General features: G+C 40.2%; 1 protein-coding gene across 4 annotated transcripts in view; it reads left to right on the forward strand.

The window, feature by feature from the left end:
* FAM21 (Family with sequence similarity 21) overlaps window positions 1–17,052 on the forward strand; it is a 1,354,861-nt gene that overhangs the window by 505,352 nt on the left and 832,457 nt on the right. For all 4 annotated transcript variants that reach the window (XM_090388854.1, XM_090388862.1, XM_090388870.1 and 1 more), the window contains exon 9: window positions 15,120–15,396. In XM_090388854.1, the coding sequence (XP_090244980.1) occupies window positions 15,120–15,396 (277 nt within the window). The remainder of the gene's footprint in view (window positions 1–15,119; window positions 15,397–17,052) is intronic.

The raw sequence follows: 17,052 nt of genomic DNA on the forward strand, positions 1-17,052 counted from the left end.
CTATTGGAATGAGCAGAAGCCTGGAAAACAAGATGCAGGATATTTCAGAGACTGCTGGGAGTCATTGCAGTACAAGTAAACACATGGGTTGTGTTAGGGTAGCTAAGAATAGGAACAGGTGCATGTATACTTGCGTGTATACCAATGCTAGGAGTTTGGTAAATAAATTTGATGAATTTGAGGTATTGCTCAAAGCATCAAAGGCAGATATTGTTCGGATATCAGAGAATGGTGTCACAGAGATATAAGGAATGCAGAACTGGAATTTGGGGAGTACAACGTCTACAGAAAGGATAGACAGGACAGGATAGGAAGGGAGGAGTTGTTATGCTATTAGTTAAGAAACACGTGAAATCCAAGGAAGTGAAGCCAGTCGACATCGCAGGACAGTGCAGTGTCGAATAAGTTTGGTGTGACATAAACATTGGGAGATCAAAATTGACAGTAGGAGTGTGCTGTAGGCCTAATGACTCTGAGGAGCATAATAAGAAACTGTACAGGGAAATAGAGTGGGCCAGTAAATCATAGTCTTATAATGAGGGATTTTAATTTCCCAGATATTGACTGGAATTTGTGGATTGGTCACTCACATACTAGCAAAGCTTTTGTGGATTTATTTGATGAGTGTTTTCTGCATCAGCATGTTAGGGAGGCAATTAGAGGGAGTAATATTCATGATTTGATTATCAGTAGTGATTTTTCATGCGTTAAAAATCTGCAGATAAAGGAACCACTAGGTGGCAGTGATCACAGTGGGCTGAAGTGGGATTTACTCTAAGATGTAACTACCATCAGGGGTAAGGGAAAGGATTATTGCTTTTGTAAAGGCGACTACGATGGTTTGAGACAGTATTTAAATTCTATACAGTGGGACCAACTGATAATGTTACCAACAGCAAATTCAAAATGGGAAGCATTCAGGGAACTTGTCTTGAAAGCTACTAGGCTTTACATACCAACTAAGAAATATTGTTCAAGGTTTAGGCCTAAATGGATGTCAGATGAACTAATGAGACATATGGCAGAGAAGAAAAATGCATGGGATACATACAAATTAATGGGTGACATGGAAGCCTATGATAGATATAAGTTGGTCTGTAACCAAGTCACAAAGGAGGTTAGGCAGGCAAAAGCAGATTATGAGAAATGTTTGGCAAAGGAAAACAGCAGATTATTCAAAGAAAAACAGCAAAGAGTTCTTTACTTAGGTAAACTCTAGAAGGAAGGGGATGAATCAGATTGGTCCACTTGATATCGATGGTTCAACTGTTGATGATCCTGCTCAGGTAACTAACAAACTAAATGAATATTTTGCAACGACATTCACACATGAGGAGATATTCAGCGAGGGGAATGCCAGAGGTGTATTCAACTCTGGCTGTAAACTAGATAATCTTGTAATAACTGAGAGTAAAGTGGAGGAGAAATTGTTGAAGATAAACACAAAGGCAACTAGGGTGGGTGGGATCTATCCAGTTGTATTAAAGGAGGCAGCAAAGGAAGTAAACAAACCCTTAGCCATAATTATGAGAGCTTCCTTAAACTCAGGGGAGGTACCCATAGACTTGAGATGTGCAAATGTGACCCCAATTCACAAAGGAGGATCAAAGGCTGACACAAGTAATTATAGACCTGTGAGTTTAACTTCTGTTCCAGGAAAATTAATGTAGGCACTGGTTAAAGAAGCACTGCAGCATCATCTAGACAAGACTTCAGTTAAAGATCGGACACAGCATGGTTTTGTTAAGTGGAAGTCTTGCCTGACCAATTTGATTGGATAACCTTGATGAAGTCAGAAAAGAGCTGGATGCATTAGCATTAGCATTAGTAGAGGCATTTGATGCAAGAAAGCAAGCTTATGCAGCATCAGCCAAAAAAAAAAAAACCCACTTCCACTTCACCCCTCTGTTCGTTCAAAATACCTGTCCAGCTGAGCCTTAAACTTATTTAGGCTATCAACCTCCACCACAAGGGATGGAAGTCTGTTCCACCAACCAACCACCCGCTGGCCAAAGGCAAATTTCCGCACGTCTATCCTACATCTGTCTTTCCTCAATTTGAATTTATGCCCTCTAAGGTGATTTTTCTGAGCTAGAGGAAGAATCCCATCAGCATTGAGCATGCTTAAACCATTCAAGGCTTTATACCCCTCTATCAGATCACCTCGCTGGTGCCTAGTCTCCAGACACTGTAATTTGCAAAACTTAAGCCTTTCTTCGTAAGAGCACCCCTTTGTTCCATTCACTAATCTTGTTGCCCTTCTCTGTACTCGTTCCAGCAGCTCTACATCCTTCTTGAAATGAGGCCTCCAGACCTGTATACAGTACTCTAGGTGTGGCCTGACCATCGCCTTATACAATGGAATAATCACCTCCTTATCCCTGCTGGAAAAATTCCTGTATATCATTGACAATAATCCATGAGCTACTCTTGCAGCCCGTCTGCACTGCTCAGAGAACTTCATATCTGCCTGCACAACCAACCCCAAGTCCCTTTCATTCTCTACCACTGTCAGTGTAGTACCACAGAGTTGATACGTTGCTCTGGGGTTGCTGTTTCCCATGTGTAGTACTTTACATTTGTCAATGTTAAACTTCATTTGCCACCTCTCAGCCCATCTGCTCAACCTTTCCAGATCCTGTTGCAGCAGCATAGTGTCAGTAGTGTCCTTGACAACCCTGCCAACCTTTGTATCGTCTGCAAACTTGGACATTAAGCCCGATATACCATCATCAATATCATTTATAAATACAGAAAACAATAATGGACCCAACACTGAGCCCTGAGGGACTCCACTAATAACATCAGTCCACGATGAGCAGTGTCCATTGATTACCACTCTCTGTCTTCTCTCCCTCAACAACCCCTTTATCAATAGCAGCAATTTGCCTCCAATGTCACACTGCTCCAATTTGTGTAGCAGTCTTCCATGTGCAACAGTATCAAAAGCCTTTCTAAGATCCAAGTATATAATATCAAAGTTATTCCCTGCATCCAGTTCTTTTGTGACTGCATCATAGTATCCAATCAAGTTGGTCAGGCAAGACCTCCCCTTAACAAAACCATGCTGTGTCTGAGTAAATCCCACTTCAGCACACTGTGATCACTGCCACCTAGTGGTTAATTTATCTGCAGATTCTTAATGCATGAAGAATCACTGCTGATAATCAAATCAAGAGTATTACTCCCTCTAGTTGCCTCCCGAACATGCTGATGTAGAAAACAATCATCCAATAAATCCACAAAAGTCCTGCTAGTGTGTGAGTAACCAGCCCCCAAATTCCAGTCAATATCTGGGAAATTAAAATCTCCCATTATAAGACACTCTGATTTACTGGCCCACTCTATTTCCCTGTACAGTTCCTTATTATACTCATCAGAGTCATTTGGCCTATAGCACACTCCTACTCTCAATTTGTTCTCCCAATGTTTATGTAACACCAAACTGACTCCACACTGCATTGTCCAGCGATGTCGACTGGCTTCACTTCCTTGGTTTTTATGTGTTTCTTAACTAAGAGCATAACCCCTCCTCCCTTCCTATCCTGTCTATCCTTTCTGTAGACGTTGTACTCCCCAAATTGCAGTTCTGCATCCCTTATATCTGTGTGACACCACGTCTCTGTTATCCCAACAATATCTGCCTTCGATGTTTTGAGCAATACCTCAAATTCATCAAATTTATTTACTAAACTCCTAGCATTGGTGTACACGCAAGTATACCTGCACCTGTTTCTATTCTTAGCTACCCTAACACAACCCATGTGTTTACTTGTACCGCAATCGCTCCCAGCAGTCTCTGAAATACCATGCATCTTGTTTTTCAGGCTTCTGCTCATTCTAATAGAAGCAGTGCAAGAATCTCTTTCACCTCTGCCAGTGGCTACTGTCAATCTATTGGTCTTTGTCTCCCCCCCCAAGCTAGCAGTTTTCCGACCCACCTAACACTGCCTCGATAGCATCAGCAAATATTCTTGCACCCTTTCTATTTAAGTGTATCCCATCCCTGTAGATGCAATCTCTCCTGTTAACAAGTACAGTCCAGGCTGAAAAAAATTCTACCCCTTGAGCCTTGCACAATCTTTCCAGGGCCGAATTGATCGACAAGGCTCTCATCATATACTCCCTCCTATCGTGTCTGGGCAGAATTGCAGACACTTTCAAATTCAACCCTAATTCTCGGCTTTTGTTCAACAGTGACCTGTGCTTGTTAAGTAATTCTGCCGGTCTCCTACTCTTATTAGTGCCATATTATTAGTGCCAACGTGTACAACTGTATCACCTTTTGTGCCCTTAAAAGATGATATTCGCTCTACAACGTCATCAACCTTTGCCCCAGGCAGACATACCCTGGTCCTGTTCCACCTATCTTTTTTACAAAGCATGTTCCCCGTTTCCCTGACAATAGAGTCACCAACAACTACTAGTTCCTTCGGGACCAGCGCATTCTGCCTTAGGGGTTGTCTCTGTGTCACGCGATGCCCAAGTGCAAGCTCTGGCGTTGATGAGGGCAGCTGAGAGCTTGATGGGCCCTTCAATTTAGTTCCTTCGAGGGCATCCACCCTGTCCTTCAAGCTCTCATATAGGCCCACAAGAACGCCGAGTTGTTGCCTGATATCGATACACTCCTTGCATCGCGCACACACAAAGACATCCCCCTTGGCAGTATCACGTCTCATACCCGATTGCTCTGCAAACATCAAGCAAACAGTGCATTTTATAAGGCTGTGAGTCAGAGGACAACTGCCCCCCTCAGTTCTGCTCTGAGCCACAGCACTTCCATTAGCTTGAGCCTTTTGCTTTGCTGGTCTGGTCTGAGTCATGATTCTATTAATTTATTAATTAATTATGTTATGTTATTAATTATATTACGTTTGTAATCTAAGTCGTTATATGTATTTATTTAAACGTACAATTTAACTGCTAACGAAGTTCAACTAACGCAATCTAGTACGGTATATAACCTACGGTATATCTAGTACGGTATCACAATGGCGGGAAAGTTACTAACGGTAACGGTAGTTACGAACACGTGGAAACCCTTACCGATACTTTTACAAGGCCGAGTAAAGAATAAATACACCAAATTAATCAAAAAATCACAAAATAATGTTATACTACTAAATTTAAATCAAAAGTTTTAGAAAAACAATAATTTCAAATCAATAAATAAGAAAAATCCACTTAGCGGCTTTGAACACGACCGTCACTAGTAGCCTCGTCAGCAGACCTCTTGTTATTCCCAGCAGCAGATGCTGGGAATAACTTTGATATTATATACTTGTTTCTTAGAAATGCTTTTGATGCTGTTGCACATGGAAGACTGCTGCACAAATTGGAGCAGTGTGGCATTGGAGGCAAATTGTTGCTATGGATAAAGGGATGGTTGAGTGGCAGAAGACAGAGAGTAGTAATTAATGGACACTGCTCATCGTGGACTAATGTTATGAGTGGAGTCCCTCAGGATTCACTGTTGGGTCTACTGTTGTTTTCTGTATTTATAAATGATATTGATGATGGTATATCAAGCTTAATATACAAGTTTGCAGACGATACAAAGGTTTGCAGGGTTGTTAAGGACACTACTGATGCTATGCTGCTGGAACAGGATCTGGCTGACAGGTGGCAAATGTAAAGTACTACATATGGGAAACAGCAACCAGAGCAGCGTACCAATTCTGTGGTACTACACTGACAGTGGTAGAGAATGAAAAGGACCTGGGGGTAATTGTGGAGGCAGATATGAAGTTCTCTGAGCAGTGCAGACGGGCTGCAAGAGTAGCTCATGGTGTATTGTCAATTATATACAGGAATGTTTCTAGCAGGGATAAGGAGGTGATTATTCCCTTGTATAAGGCAATGGTCAGGCCACACTTGAGTACTGTATACAGGTCTGGAGGCCTCATTTCAAGAAGGATGTAGAGCTGCTGGGATGAGTACAGAGAAGGGCAACAAGATTAGTGAATGGAACAAAGGGTTGCTCTGATGAAGAAAGGCTTAAATTTTGCAAATTACAGTGTCTGGAGACTAGGCACAGGCGAGGTGATCTGATAGAGGTGGATAAAGCATTGAATGGTTTGAGCATGCCCAATGCTGATGGGATACTTCCTCTTGCTCAGAATAATCACCTGGACATGATACTGCCATGGGGGATGTCTTTGTGTGTGCACGATGCAAGGAGTGCAAGGAAATTAGGCGACAACTCAGCGTTGTTATGGGCCTATATGAGACCTTGAAGGACAGGGTGGATGCCCTCGAAGGAAATAAATTGAGGGGCCCATCAAGCTCTCAGCTGCCCATATCAACGCCAGAGCTTGGACTTCGTCATCTTGCAACACAGAGGCAGACCCCAAGGCAGAATGTGCAGGTCCAACAGGAACTAGTAGTTGTTGGTGACTCAATTGTCAGGGAAACGGGGAACATTCTTTGTAAAAAGGATAGGTGGAACAGGACCAGGGTATGTCTGCCAGGGGCAAAGGTTGATGACGTTGTAGAGCAGATATCATCTTTTAAGGGCACAAAAGGTGATATCGTTGTACACGTTGGCACTAATGATATTAAGAGTAGGAGACCAGCGGAATTACTTAACAAGTACAGGTCACTGCTGAAAAAAAGCCGTGAAGTAGGGTTGAATTTGAAAGTGTCTGCAATTCTGCCCAGACACGATAGGAGGGAGTATATGATGAGTGCCTTGTCGATCAATTCGGCCCTGGAAAGATTGTGCAAGGCTCAAGGGGTAGAATTTTTTTCAGCCTGGAATGTACTTGTTAACAGGAGAGATTGCTTCTACAGGGATGGGATACACTTAAATAGAAAGGGTGCAAGAATATTTGCTAATGCTATCAAGGCAGTGTTAGGTGGGTCGGAAAACTGCTAGTTTGGGGGGAGACAAAGACTTAATGGATTAACAGTAGCCACTGGCAGAGGTGAAAGAGATTCTTGCACTGCTTCTATTGGAATGAACAGAAGCCTGAAAAACAAGATGCAGGATATTTCAGAGACTGCTGGAAGTCATTGCGGTACAAGTAAACACATGGGTTGTGTTAGGGTAGCTAAGAATAGAAACAGGTGCATGTATACTTGCGTGTACACCAATGCTAGGAGTTTAGTAAATAAATTTGATGAATTTGAGGTATTACTCAAAACGTCAAAGGCAGATATTGTTGGGATATCAGAGACGTGGTGTCACAGAGATATAAGGAATGCAGAACTGGAATTTGGGGAGTACAACATCTACAGAAAGGATAGACAGGATAGGAAGGGAGGAGGTGTTATTCCATTAGTTAAAAAACACATAAAATCCAAGGAAGTGAAGCCAGTCGACATCGATGGAGAGGGCAGTGTCGAGTCAGTTTGGTGTGACATAAGCATAGGTAAATCAAAATTGAGAGTAGGAGTGTGCTATAGGCCTAATGACTCTGATGAGTATAATAAGATACTGTACTGGGAAATAGAATGGGCCAGTAAATCAGAGAGTCTTATAAACGGGGATTTTAATTTCTCAGATATTGACTGGAATTTGTGGGTTGGTCACTCACACACTAGCAAGGCTTTTGTGGATTTATTGGATGATTGTTTTCTACACCAGCATGTTCGGGAGGCAACTAGAGGGAGTAATACTCTTGATCTGATTATCAGTAGTGATTCTTCATGCATTAGGAATCTGCAGATAAAGGAACCACTGGGTGGCAGTGATCACAGTGTGCTGAAGTGGGGTTTACTCAAGGAGGTAACTACCATCAGAGGTAAAGGGAAGGGTTTTTGCTTTCGTAAAGGCGACTATGATGGTCTGAGACAGTATTTAAATTCTATACAGTGGGACCAACTGATGATGTTACCAACAGCAAATTCAAAATGGGAAGCATTCAAGGAACTAATCTTGGAAGCTACCAGACTTTACATACCAACCAAGAAATATTGTTCAAGGTTCAGGCCTAAATGGTTGTCAGATGAACTAATGAGACATATGGCAGAGAAGAAAAATGCATGGGATACTTACAAATTAATGGGTGACATGGAAGCCTATGATATATATAAGTTGGTCTGTAACCAAGTCACAAAGGAGATTAGGCAGGCAAAGGCAGATTATGAGAAATCCTTGGCAAAGGATGCAAAGAAAAACAGAAAAGAGTTCTTTACCTATTTAAACTCAAGAAGGAAAGGGATGAATCAGATTGGTCCACTGGATGTTGATGGTTCAACAGTTGAGGATCCAGCTCAGGTGGCTAACAATCTAAACGAGTATTTTGCATCTACATTCACACATGAGGAGTTATTCAGGAAGGGGAATGTCGTAGGTGAAGTAAACATTGGTAGTGAGTTAGATGATTTTCTAATAACTGAGAGGAAAGTGGAGGAGAAATTGTTGAGGATAAACATAAAAAAGGCACCCAGGGTGGATGGGATCTATCCAGTTATATTAAAGGAGGCAGCAACGGAAGTAAGCAAACCCCTAGCCATAATTATGAGAGCTTCTTTGGACTCAGAGGAGGTACCCATGGACTGGAGATGTGCAAATGTAACCCCAATTCACAAAGGAGGATCAAATGCTGACACAAGTAATTATACACCTGTTAGTTTAACTTCGGTTCCAGGAAAATTAATGGAGGCACTGGTTAAAGAAGCACTGCAGGATCATCTGGACAAGAATTCAGTTATAGCTCAGACACAGCATGGGTTTGTTAAGGGCAGGTCTTGTCTGACCAATTTGATTGGATACTATGATGTAGTCACAAAAGAACTGGATGCAGGGAATAACTTTGATATTATATATTTGGATCTTAGAAAGGCTTTTGATACTGTTGCACATGGAAGACTGCTGCACAAATTGGAGAAGTGTGGCATTGGAGGCAAATTGCTGCTATGGATAAAGGGATGGTTGAGTGGCAGAAGACAGAGAGTGGTAATCAATGGACACTGCTCAACGTGGACTAATGTTATTAGTGGAGTTCCTCAGGGTTCAGTGTTGGGTCCATTGTTGTTTTCTGTATTTATAAATGATATTAATGATGGTGTATCAGGCTTAATGTCCAAGTTTGTAGACGATACAAAGGTTGGCAGAGTTGTTAAGGATACTATGCTGCTGCAACAGGATCTGGAAATGTTGAGCAGATGGGCTGAGAGGTGGCAAATGAAGTTTAACATTGACAAATGTAAAATACTACATATGGGAAACAGTAACTCCAGATCAACGTATCAACTCTGTGGTACTACGCTGACAGTGGTAGAGAATGAAAAGGACCTGGGGGTAATTGTGCAGGCAGATATGAAGTTCTCTGAGCAGTGCAGACGAGCTGCAAGAGTAGCTCATGGTGTCTTGTCAATGATATACAGGAATTTTTCTAGCAGGGACAGGGATGTGATTATTCCCTTGTATAAGGCATTGGTCAGGCCACACCTTGAGTACTGTATACAGGTCTGGAGGCCTCATTTCAAGAAGGATATAGAGATGCTGGAACGAGTACAGAGAAGGGCAACAAGATTAGTGAATGGAACAAAGGGTTGCTCTTACGAAGAAAGGCTTAAATTTTGCAAATTACAGAGCCTGGAGACTAGGCATCGGCGAGGTGATCTGATAGAGGTGTATAAGGCTTTGAATGGCTTGAGCATGCTCAATGCCGATGGGATTCTTCCTCTTGCTCAGAATAATCACCTGAGAGGGCATAAATTCAAATTGAGGAAGGACGGATGTCGGATAGATGTGCTGAAATTTGCCTTTAGCCAGCGGGCAGTTGGTTTGTGGAATAGACTTCGATCACTTGTTGTTGAAGTTGATAGCCTAAACAAATTTAAGGCTCAGCTGGACAGGTACTTCGAACGAATGGAGGAGTGAAATGGGATTAGTGGTTGTTTTTTTTTTTTTTTTTGGCTGATGCTGAATAAGCTTGCTTTCTTGCATCATATGCCTCTACTAATGCTAATAATGCTAATGCTAATGCTGAGAGGGCATAAATTCAAATTCAGGAAAGACAGATGTAAGATAGATGTATGGAAATTTGCCTTTAGCCAGCTGGTAGTTGGTTGGTGGAACAGACTTCCATCCCTTGTTGTGGAGGTTCCTAAATAATTTTAAGGCTCAGCTGGACAGGCATTTTGAACAAACGGAGGGGTGAAGTGGAAGTTTCTTTTTTTTTTTTTTGGCTGATTCTGCATTAGCTTGCTTTCTTGCATCATATGCCTCTACTAATGCTAATGCTAACTTAAAGCCAGCAGAGCATTTGTCATTGAATAATGAATTTTAATCTAACAGCATTTCTGGTGAATCGAAATTAAAATTTACAACAGGCTTTTGTTGAACATGGAAGCTGGAGAAAAACTGGAATCTGCTTATGTCGATTTTAGTTGATGCGGGAACAATATTGTAGAGGTGAATATAGGCTTGGAGAAGCGGAGGAAAGAAGCAATAAGAAATGGCTCAAACATTGAAATGGAAACAAAGGTAGGAAGATTGGAATCAAAAATTTAACTGGGTCATTGACAAATTTAATGACTTGGAATGAATAAATCCTTAACTAACCCAAGAAAAGAGAAGGCATAATTAATTCTGATAGTGGACACGAAGTGACAGCAACTTGGCAGCCAGAGACAAGGGTAGAAGAGAGGGAGAGAGAGAGAGAGAGGGATGTGGGACAGCGTTATGTATGTGGCAGCCCTTACCATTTTGATAAGTTCTGCCCTATGAGAAAATCAATAGGTATGGAATGAAAGAGGGAGACAGAGACCCATAGAAAAAACAAAGGACGCCCAGCCCCAGACAGCTGGTGATCATATGAGACCAAAGACACTTATACAAGGCAAGTCCTGTTAAATTAACCCATCCGTCTTGAGTTGGCCATCGGAAAGGACCCTCCACACATTTAAATCATGGCCAAACCTGTAAATTTCCTGGGCTCCTCTGCATGACTTCCTTTCTGTGCTTTTCCTTAATCCCTTTAATGAATTGAGCGGTTATTAATTTCTCAAAAGTGTGTTACTTCATCTACCTGAATGTGTATAGTTCCCCTAAATGTTTTTATCGTATTGTATGACAGTTGTTCAAATTATCTACCTGCCTATGAAGGAAATGAGATAGAGGCAAAAATCCTTTTTTTATTTTTCAGTGCAACTCCCCTGAACTTCAATACACTTGTTCCATTTTGTTGGCAATAGGGAAATACAAGACATAAAATTCTTTGTCCTTTCCATCAAAGAACAGCAGATTACTTCAGTTCATTATCATTGTCCAAGTACATCCAAGTATATTTTTTTTGAAGTGTCAAAACATGAAATAGTCACTGGGGGGGGGGGGGCAGATCCTGACTGTAAGGTGGATGGATAAGTTTTGTAAAGTTAGTCTCTCAAAGCAGCAGCAACAGCATGTGAACTGTGTACTGGTGTGTTGTCCTGAAGAAGCAGCACACCTCTGTAAAGTTTTCAATGGTGTTTTTCTTTTTACATCCATTAGGTTTTACGGTAGGGATGCATATGACTCCCCAGTGATTATCTGCTTGTGTTCCAAGTATTGAATGTATAAAATTCTCTCAGCATGCCAAAAAATGGTGCCATAATCTTGCCAGCTGAAGGTTGTGTCCAAAAGTTTTTGGGTGGGTGAACCCTTGTCCTTAATTGCATTAATTCTTGCTCTTGGTCTCACGATCCTAGTGATTAACCTGTGTTTCATCACCTGTAACAATTCTGGAGATAAAAGTTTCATGATCCCTTCTAAAAAGCTCTAAATTCTCCTCACAACACCGTAGTCTGAATTGCTTTTTATCACAGGGGTCAGAAACCTGAGGACCTACCTTGCACTGACCATCATCATCATCACTGCCACCATCATCACCACCACCATCATCATCAGCCATTTTCAATCCACTGTAGGATGATGGCCTCTCCAGCAACTTGCTAGTTCCTTCTGTATCGTGCAATGGCCATCCATCTACTACCCACGAAATTGTGAATTTCATCCATCCATCTCCACCGTTGTCTTCCAGGTTTTCTTCTATCTCCTCTTGGGTACCATTCTGTAATTTTCTTAGTCCATCTGTCATCATGTCTTTGAGCTATGTGTCCTGCCCAAGACCATTTTAGTTCTTTAGTTTTGATAAGAATGTCCTTTACTTGAGTTTGCAGCCTAATTCGTTCCATTCTTATCTGTGTAGTTTTCAGCTTCTCTTCCATTGTTTTGGTGAGTGCCTAAGATTCACTTCCATAAGTCATGATGGGGAGTATACATTGTTCATTTTTTTATGTTTCAGAGAAATTGGAATATTGCTCCTTGGTATGTGGCTATATTTCCTGAATGCAATCCATCCAATATTTATTCTTCTCTTGACTTCCAGCCATTTATTATTATTACAGCTGATGACTTGTCCCAGATAAGTATAAATATTAACTCCTTTCCCAATACAGATATATATACACAGTTATGCCCAGTTAATTTATTAAAGTACAAATAAAATAAAATATAAGTACAAATTCAGTAGCTTTCGGAACACGTGTCCCTTTATCAACTGACAAATTTGAATACATTACAAGCAAAGTGTGGCACGTTACTCATGCGTCATTGTTGTAGCACGGACGTGTGCTGCCTTACGCCAGTGATCATCCAGTGAGCAGCACACGTCCGTGCTACAACAATGACGCATGAGTAACGTGCCACACTTTGCTTGTAATGTATTTAAATTTGTCAGTTGATAAAGGGACACGTGTTCCGAAAGCTACTGAATTTGTACTTATATTTTATTTTATTTGTACTTTAATAAATTAACTGGGCATAACTGTGTATATATATCTGTATTTGAAACTATGGACCCCAGTACTCCAGGCCCATTTGTCACTATCCTTTCCCAATTTTAAATTTACTACTGTCTTTGTCTAGTCTAATAAAGGAGGTAGCGTTCTGATATATTTTCTTCAAAATCATAATATATGGGATATCTATGCCTTGTCTTTTCAGTACCCGAAACATTGCTTTATGCTATATGGAGTCGAATGTCTTTTCATAATCCACAAATGCCAGAGAAATGTACACACATAGTAGCTTATGCGCCTTTAAACTCCCATAACAACAGTAACAACAAGAAGTGTACACATTCACAAATGCACTGACCTTAGTCATTCCCAAATGCCTTTAACTGGCTTGCTAGTTAGTTGTAAGTTCCAACAAACTATAGGGTGATTATTAAATGCAAAATTAGACCTTATACATACACATTAGTCCAACACTAAAGGTGCCTCCGTAGCCAGATGGGCAGGATCAGCAGTGCATAGCACACGCTTCCTGATTAGACTGGGATTCGAGCCCGTGACCACGAAATACGGAGGATGCAGAAAGGTCAGGGAATGACCACCGCATATCCGTGGAGCAATATGGCCTTAGTTGCTAATGCCTCTAAAAGGCAAAATAACAAACAAACCAACACTAAATTTAATTTTCTTTTACTTATTTTCTCAGTTGCTGTTATCTAGTTATATATAATTTTCACAGGAGAATCCTGGCTGGCTCGCCAATTTTGGAGCTACCTTTATTTCCTTTTGTATAAGTTTATACTTTTATATATGCTATTGGTTTTCAGTCAGTTTACCCCAAAGTCAATGGGCAGACAAGCAAAGTTGTGTGGGCTGAACTCTAACAGCCATAAACTCTAGGCACTATACTTAATAACTAATACAATTCCGACTGCATTTCAGAGGACGCCATCAATTTTAGGTTTTTGTTATTATCTGGATAAATAACATTTAGTGAGATGAACTAGACTTCAAACAAAATAACATTTTGTAATATTTTACAAATATTACAATTCACTGATGATTTTAGTGTGCATATAGGATATTAACCTTGTAAAATTTATGTACAGTAGCTAATTACGTACAAACACTATATTAGCTGAATAACACTACTCCATAATTAGACAATTTAGTAATGCTCAGATTTTTTATTATTTTTTTTCCATTTATTGAACGAGCAGTCTTTAAACATATTCACTAATCTTAATAGCCTCCTTATTAGCAAATTTAAATTGCTATAATTTTGGTTAGAGGTCAGGGCTATTTGCCAAGTTCTGCGTAACTGATCATGTTTGCTAACAAAGGCTTATAACACTTATGTCATTAATATTGTCTGAAATCTTGTAACTTTAATACATTCTTTAAACCCTTAGAAAGGCATTCAACTGAATACCAAGTAATATAGTACTCATCTGAAAATGTGATGATTTCTGTATAGTTGTTCCACCTGCATTGCCGACCGGGCTAGCCGAGTGGGTAAAGTACCTGCCCGGCAACCCAAAGGTCGCGGGTTCGATTCCTGCCTCGGGCTTGGATCAAAGTACTGCAAAAACCTTGGGAGGTGCAATATGGCCACAGAAGCCGATGCGCCAACAACTACCAAATCAAAAATCAGTCAACCACCTGCATTGATAAACTGTTCAACCTTGCACAGTCAGTTCTGCTATAACGCAGTACACGTATTTCTGAAAATCTCTCCGTTATGTTTGCCATTTCATGCATTAAAAACAACAGGGCTTATAAGAAAAATAGGGATGGGGCAGAGCACTCAAAAAAGTTCAGTTGGGAAGTAAAACGCTAAAAAAAGTTAGAAACCCAATAAAATTGCTAACACAGGTTTAAACATCTTAAATTTCTAATATATAAATAAATAAATATTACAGCAAATATAGCACTTTACCCTGACAGGAGAAGGCGTCTCCGTAGCCAGGTGGGCAGGAGCAGCAGTGCGTAGCACCTGCTTCTTGATTAGACCGGGGTTCAAGCCCGTGACCACCAAATACGGAAGATGAGGAAAGGTCTGGGAATGACCGCCACATAACCCTGAGCAGTATGGCCTTAGTTGCTAATGCCCCTAATCAGGCTGTTTGTGTATCAACAAATGACTTGATTGACCTTATCCCACAGATGCTTCATCAGGGTGAGGTTGACTGAGCAGGCTAATGGAGCATGGAAGAAACCTGTAGGGTATATTTTAAAATGAAATGTTATTTATCCTTATTCGGATAAGAAAGTAACATTAAAGCATGGACTTTCATTCTGTATCATTCACATTTAAAAGCCATTTCAACTGTATTAATTCATTATCTTATTGTGGTATTTTAAAATTATATTTTTTGTAAAATGTTTAGGAGGAAGAACAAATTATTCTGAGTAAAAGCAATCAGCAGATGCTCCAAGGTATTAAAAATAAATGGGAAAGTGAGAGTGAGTCTTCTGATATATTTGAAGAAGGTAAAGATAGAGGATCGTTGTCCAGTAGTTCAGAAATAATGGAGGAAAAAAAAGTTCTGATCAGTAAATCAGTGGATCATGTGATGGATTTATCATCAAAATTGGATATCACACCAGTTGAGCCAGAATTGCCAACTCTTACTGGGAAGCAAAAAAAGAATTCTCTGATTTCAGGTAATCATCATTTATAATATCAGATAGTCATATGTAATTTAGCCATTTACTGAGCACCAGCACTTGTGAACTCCACTGATGTCCATATAGGGATATCAATGGATGTCCCAATATGCCTCAGGACCACCATTGATACATACTTTGCTAAGATATGTGACTAATATGTGGCCTGTGGTGCCATATACCAGAGGCCATATATGTTTAGGTTCAAATGAGCAAAATAGCACATCAATAATCAATGAATTCCTAAATTCACATTGGTGTCACTTTAATAGATATTTAATAGCTTATTTTCTAATTTAAGTCACCTTAGTGGACATTACCACCGGTGTGCTTGGTAAGCGATCCAGTTCAGCTCTTTCATTTGAGTAAATTTATTGAATATAGTTGCTTTCAAGTAGCTAGAATGTTTTTGAATAACTAGTGCAAGGTAATACAAATGTATTCATCTACATTTCCCTTGATGTGACCTCCCCTATGTATGTTGAGAGGACCTCCCAGTGCCCGTTCTAGCATCTGGCCCTCACCTTTAGTAATGGTATATGATACAGTCAGAAATATATTTGAAGAGGGCAAATTGAGAGACAGAGAGGAACTGACAGATAGCATGAAGTAATTCAATTCAATCCCATGTACAGAAGTTGGATTGTGGATACTTCTTCCAAGAATTCTTCCTGCATCTCTGTTTGGTATATAGGTTCTATACTATCCCACTGTAATTTAGCATGTCTGCTATGTGCTGCAACCCATGGACTTGTTGGGAAGGGAAACCTACTGGTTGAGGGCCAATTTTTAAAGCACTTTGTCCTCTTCTTCAGCCAAAATGGGAGTCCTCTGAGTTGATCCAATTAAGGAGTTGGCCAACTAGCTCTAGCATCCCACTTGCTAGTTTACAAGTTTTTTTTAATTTTTTATTTATTTATTGATTTATTTATGAAAACCCCAAACACAAAAGGTGTCGAAACTGATATTACTTAGTACCATGCATAGGTTGAAGATGGGAAGGGAGGGAAGAGAGGGGATGCTGGAAACTGAATACCAGTTTCACCATTTCAAGCCTCCAATAAGCAAACTGGTGGTATTGCACTGGTTGATGAAATTTATCTACCACCTATTGTTAGTATTAGTACTAGTAAGTTTTAGTATGCTGTACTGGTTTGCAAATATATGTCCTGCTAGTTTGCAGGACATATATTTTCGATAAGGGACCGGGCTTCCGACAGGTCCATTATCGAACATAAAAATGAAATAAAAAGCTAGAAAAAAGAAACAGAACAGAAGCCACACTCACTGCCTTCTGTGTTTTCTTATTGCATATTCTATAGGAGAAAGGGATATTGATAAAACATCACCCTTCTTTATTCAGAAGGGTTTGAAGAGCTGAAAGGTTTCCCTTAATTCAGTAAAACAACTTTGAGGAACCTACCATACAGAGCACTTAACATATCACACAGCTTAGTTGTTGAATGGATCCCCTCAAAACATCTGAAAAGTTGATAGCCATTGCATTGAGAGACAGGTGAAAGTTATTCAGAGGATATCCATGTATAATTAAGATAAAAGCCTTAACAGGTATGCTTATCCTTACTTCTGAGGAGTTGTGCTTTATATTTAACATTCCTAACTTTCCATCAAGGCAGGATATCTGAACTAGTT

This window comes from Mastigoproctus giganteus, chromosome 2 (genome assembly GCF_048544385.1).
Source record: "Mastigoproctus giganteus isolate SK-2022 chromosome 2, ASM4854438v1, whole genome shotgun sequence".
NCBI classification, from domain to species: domain Eukaryota; kingdom Metazoa; phylum Arthropoda; class Arachnida; order Uropygi; family Thelyphonidae; genus Mastigoproctus; species Mastigoproctus giganteus.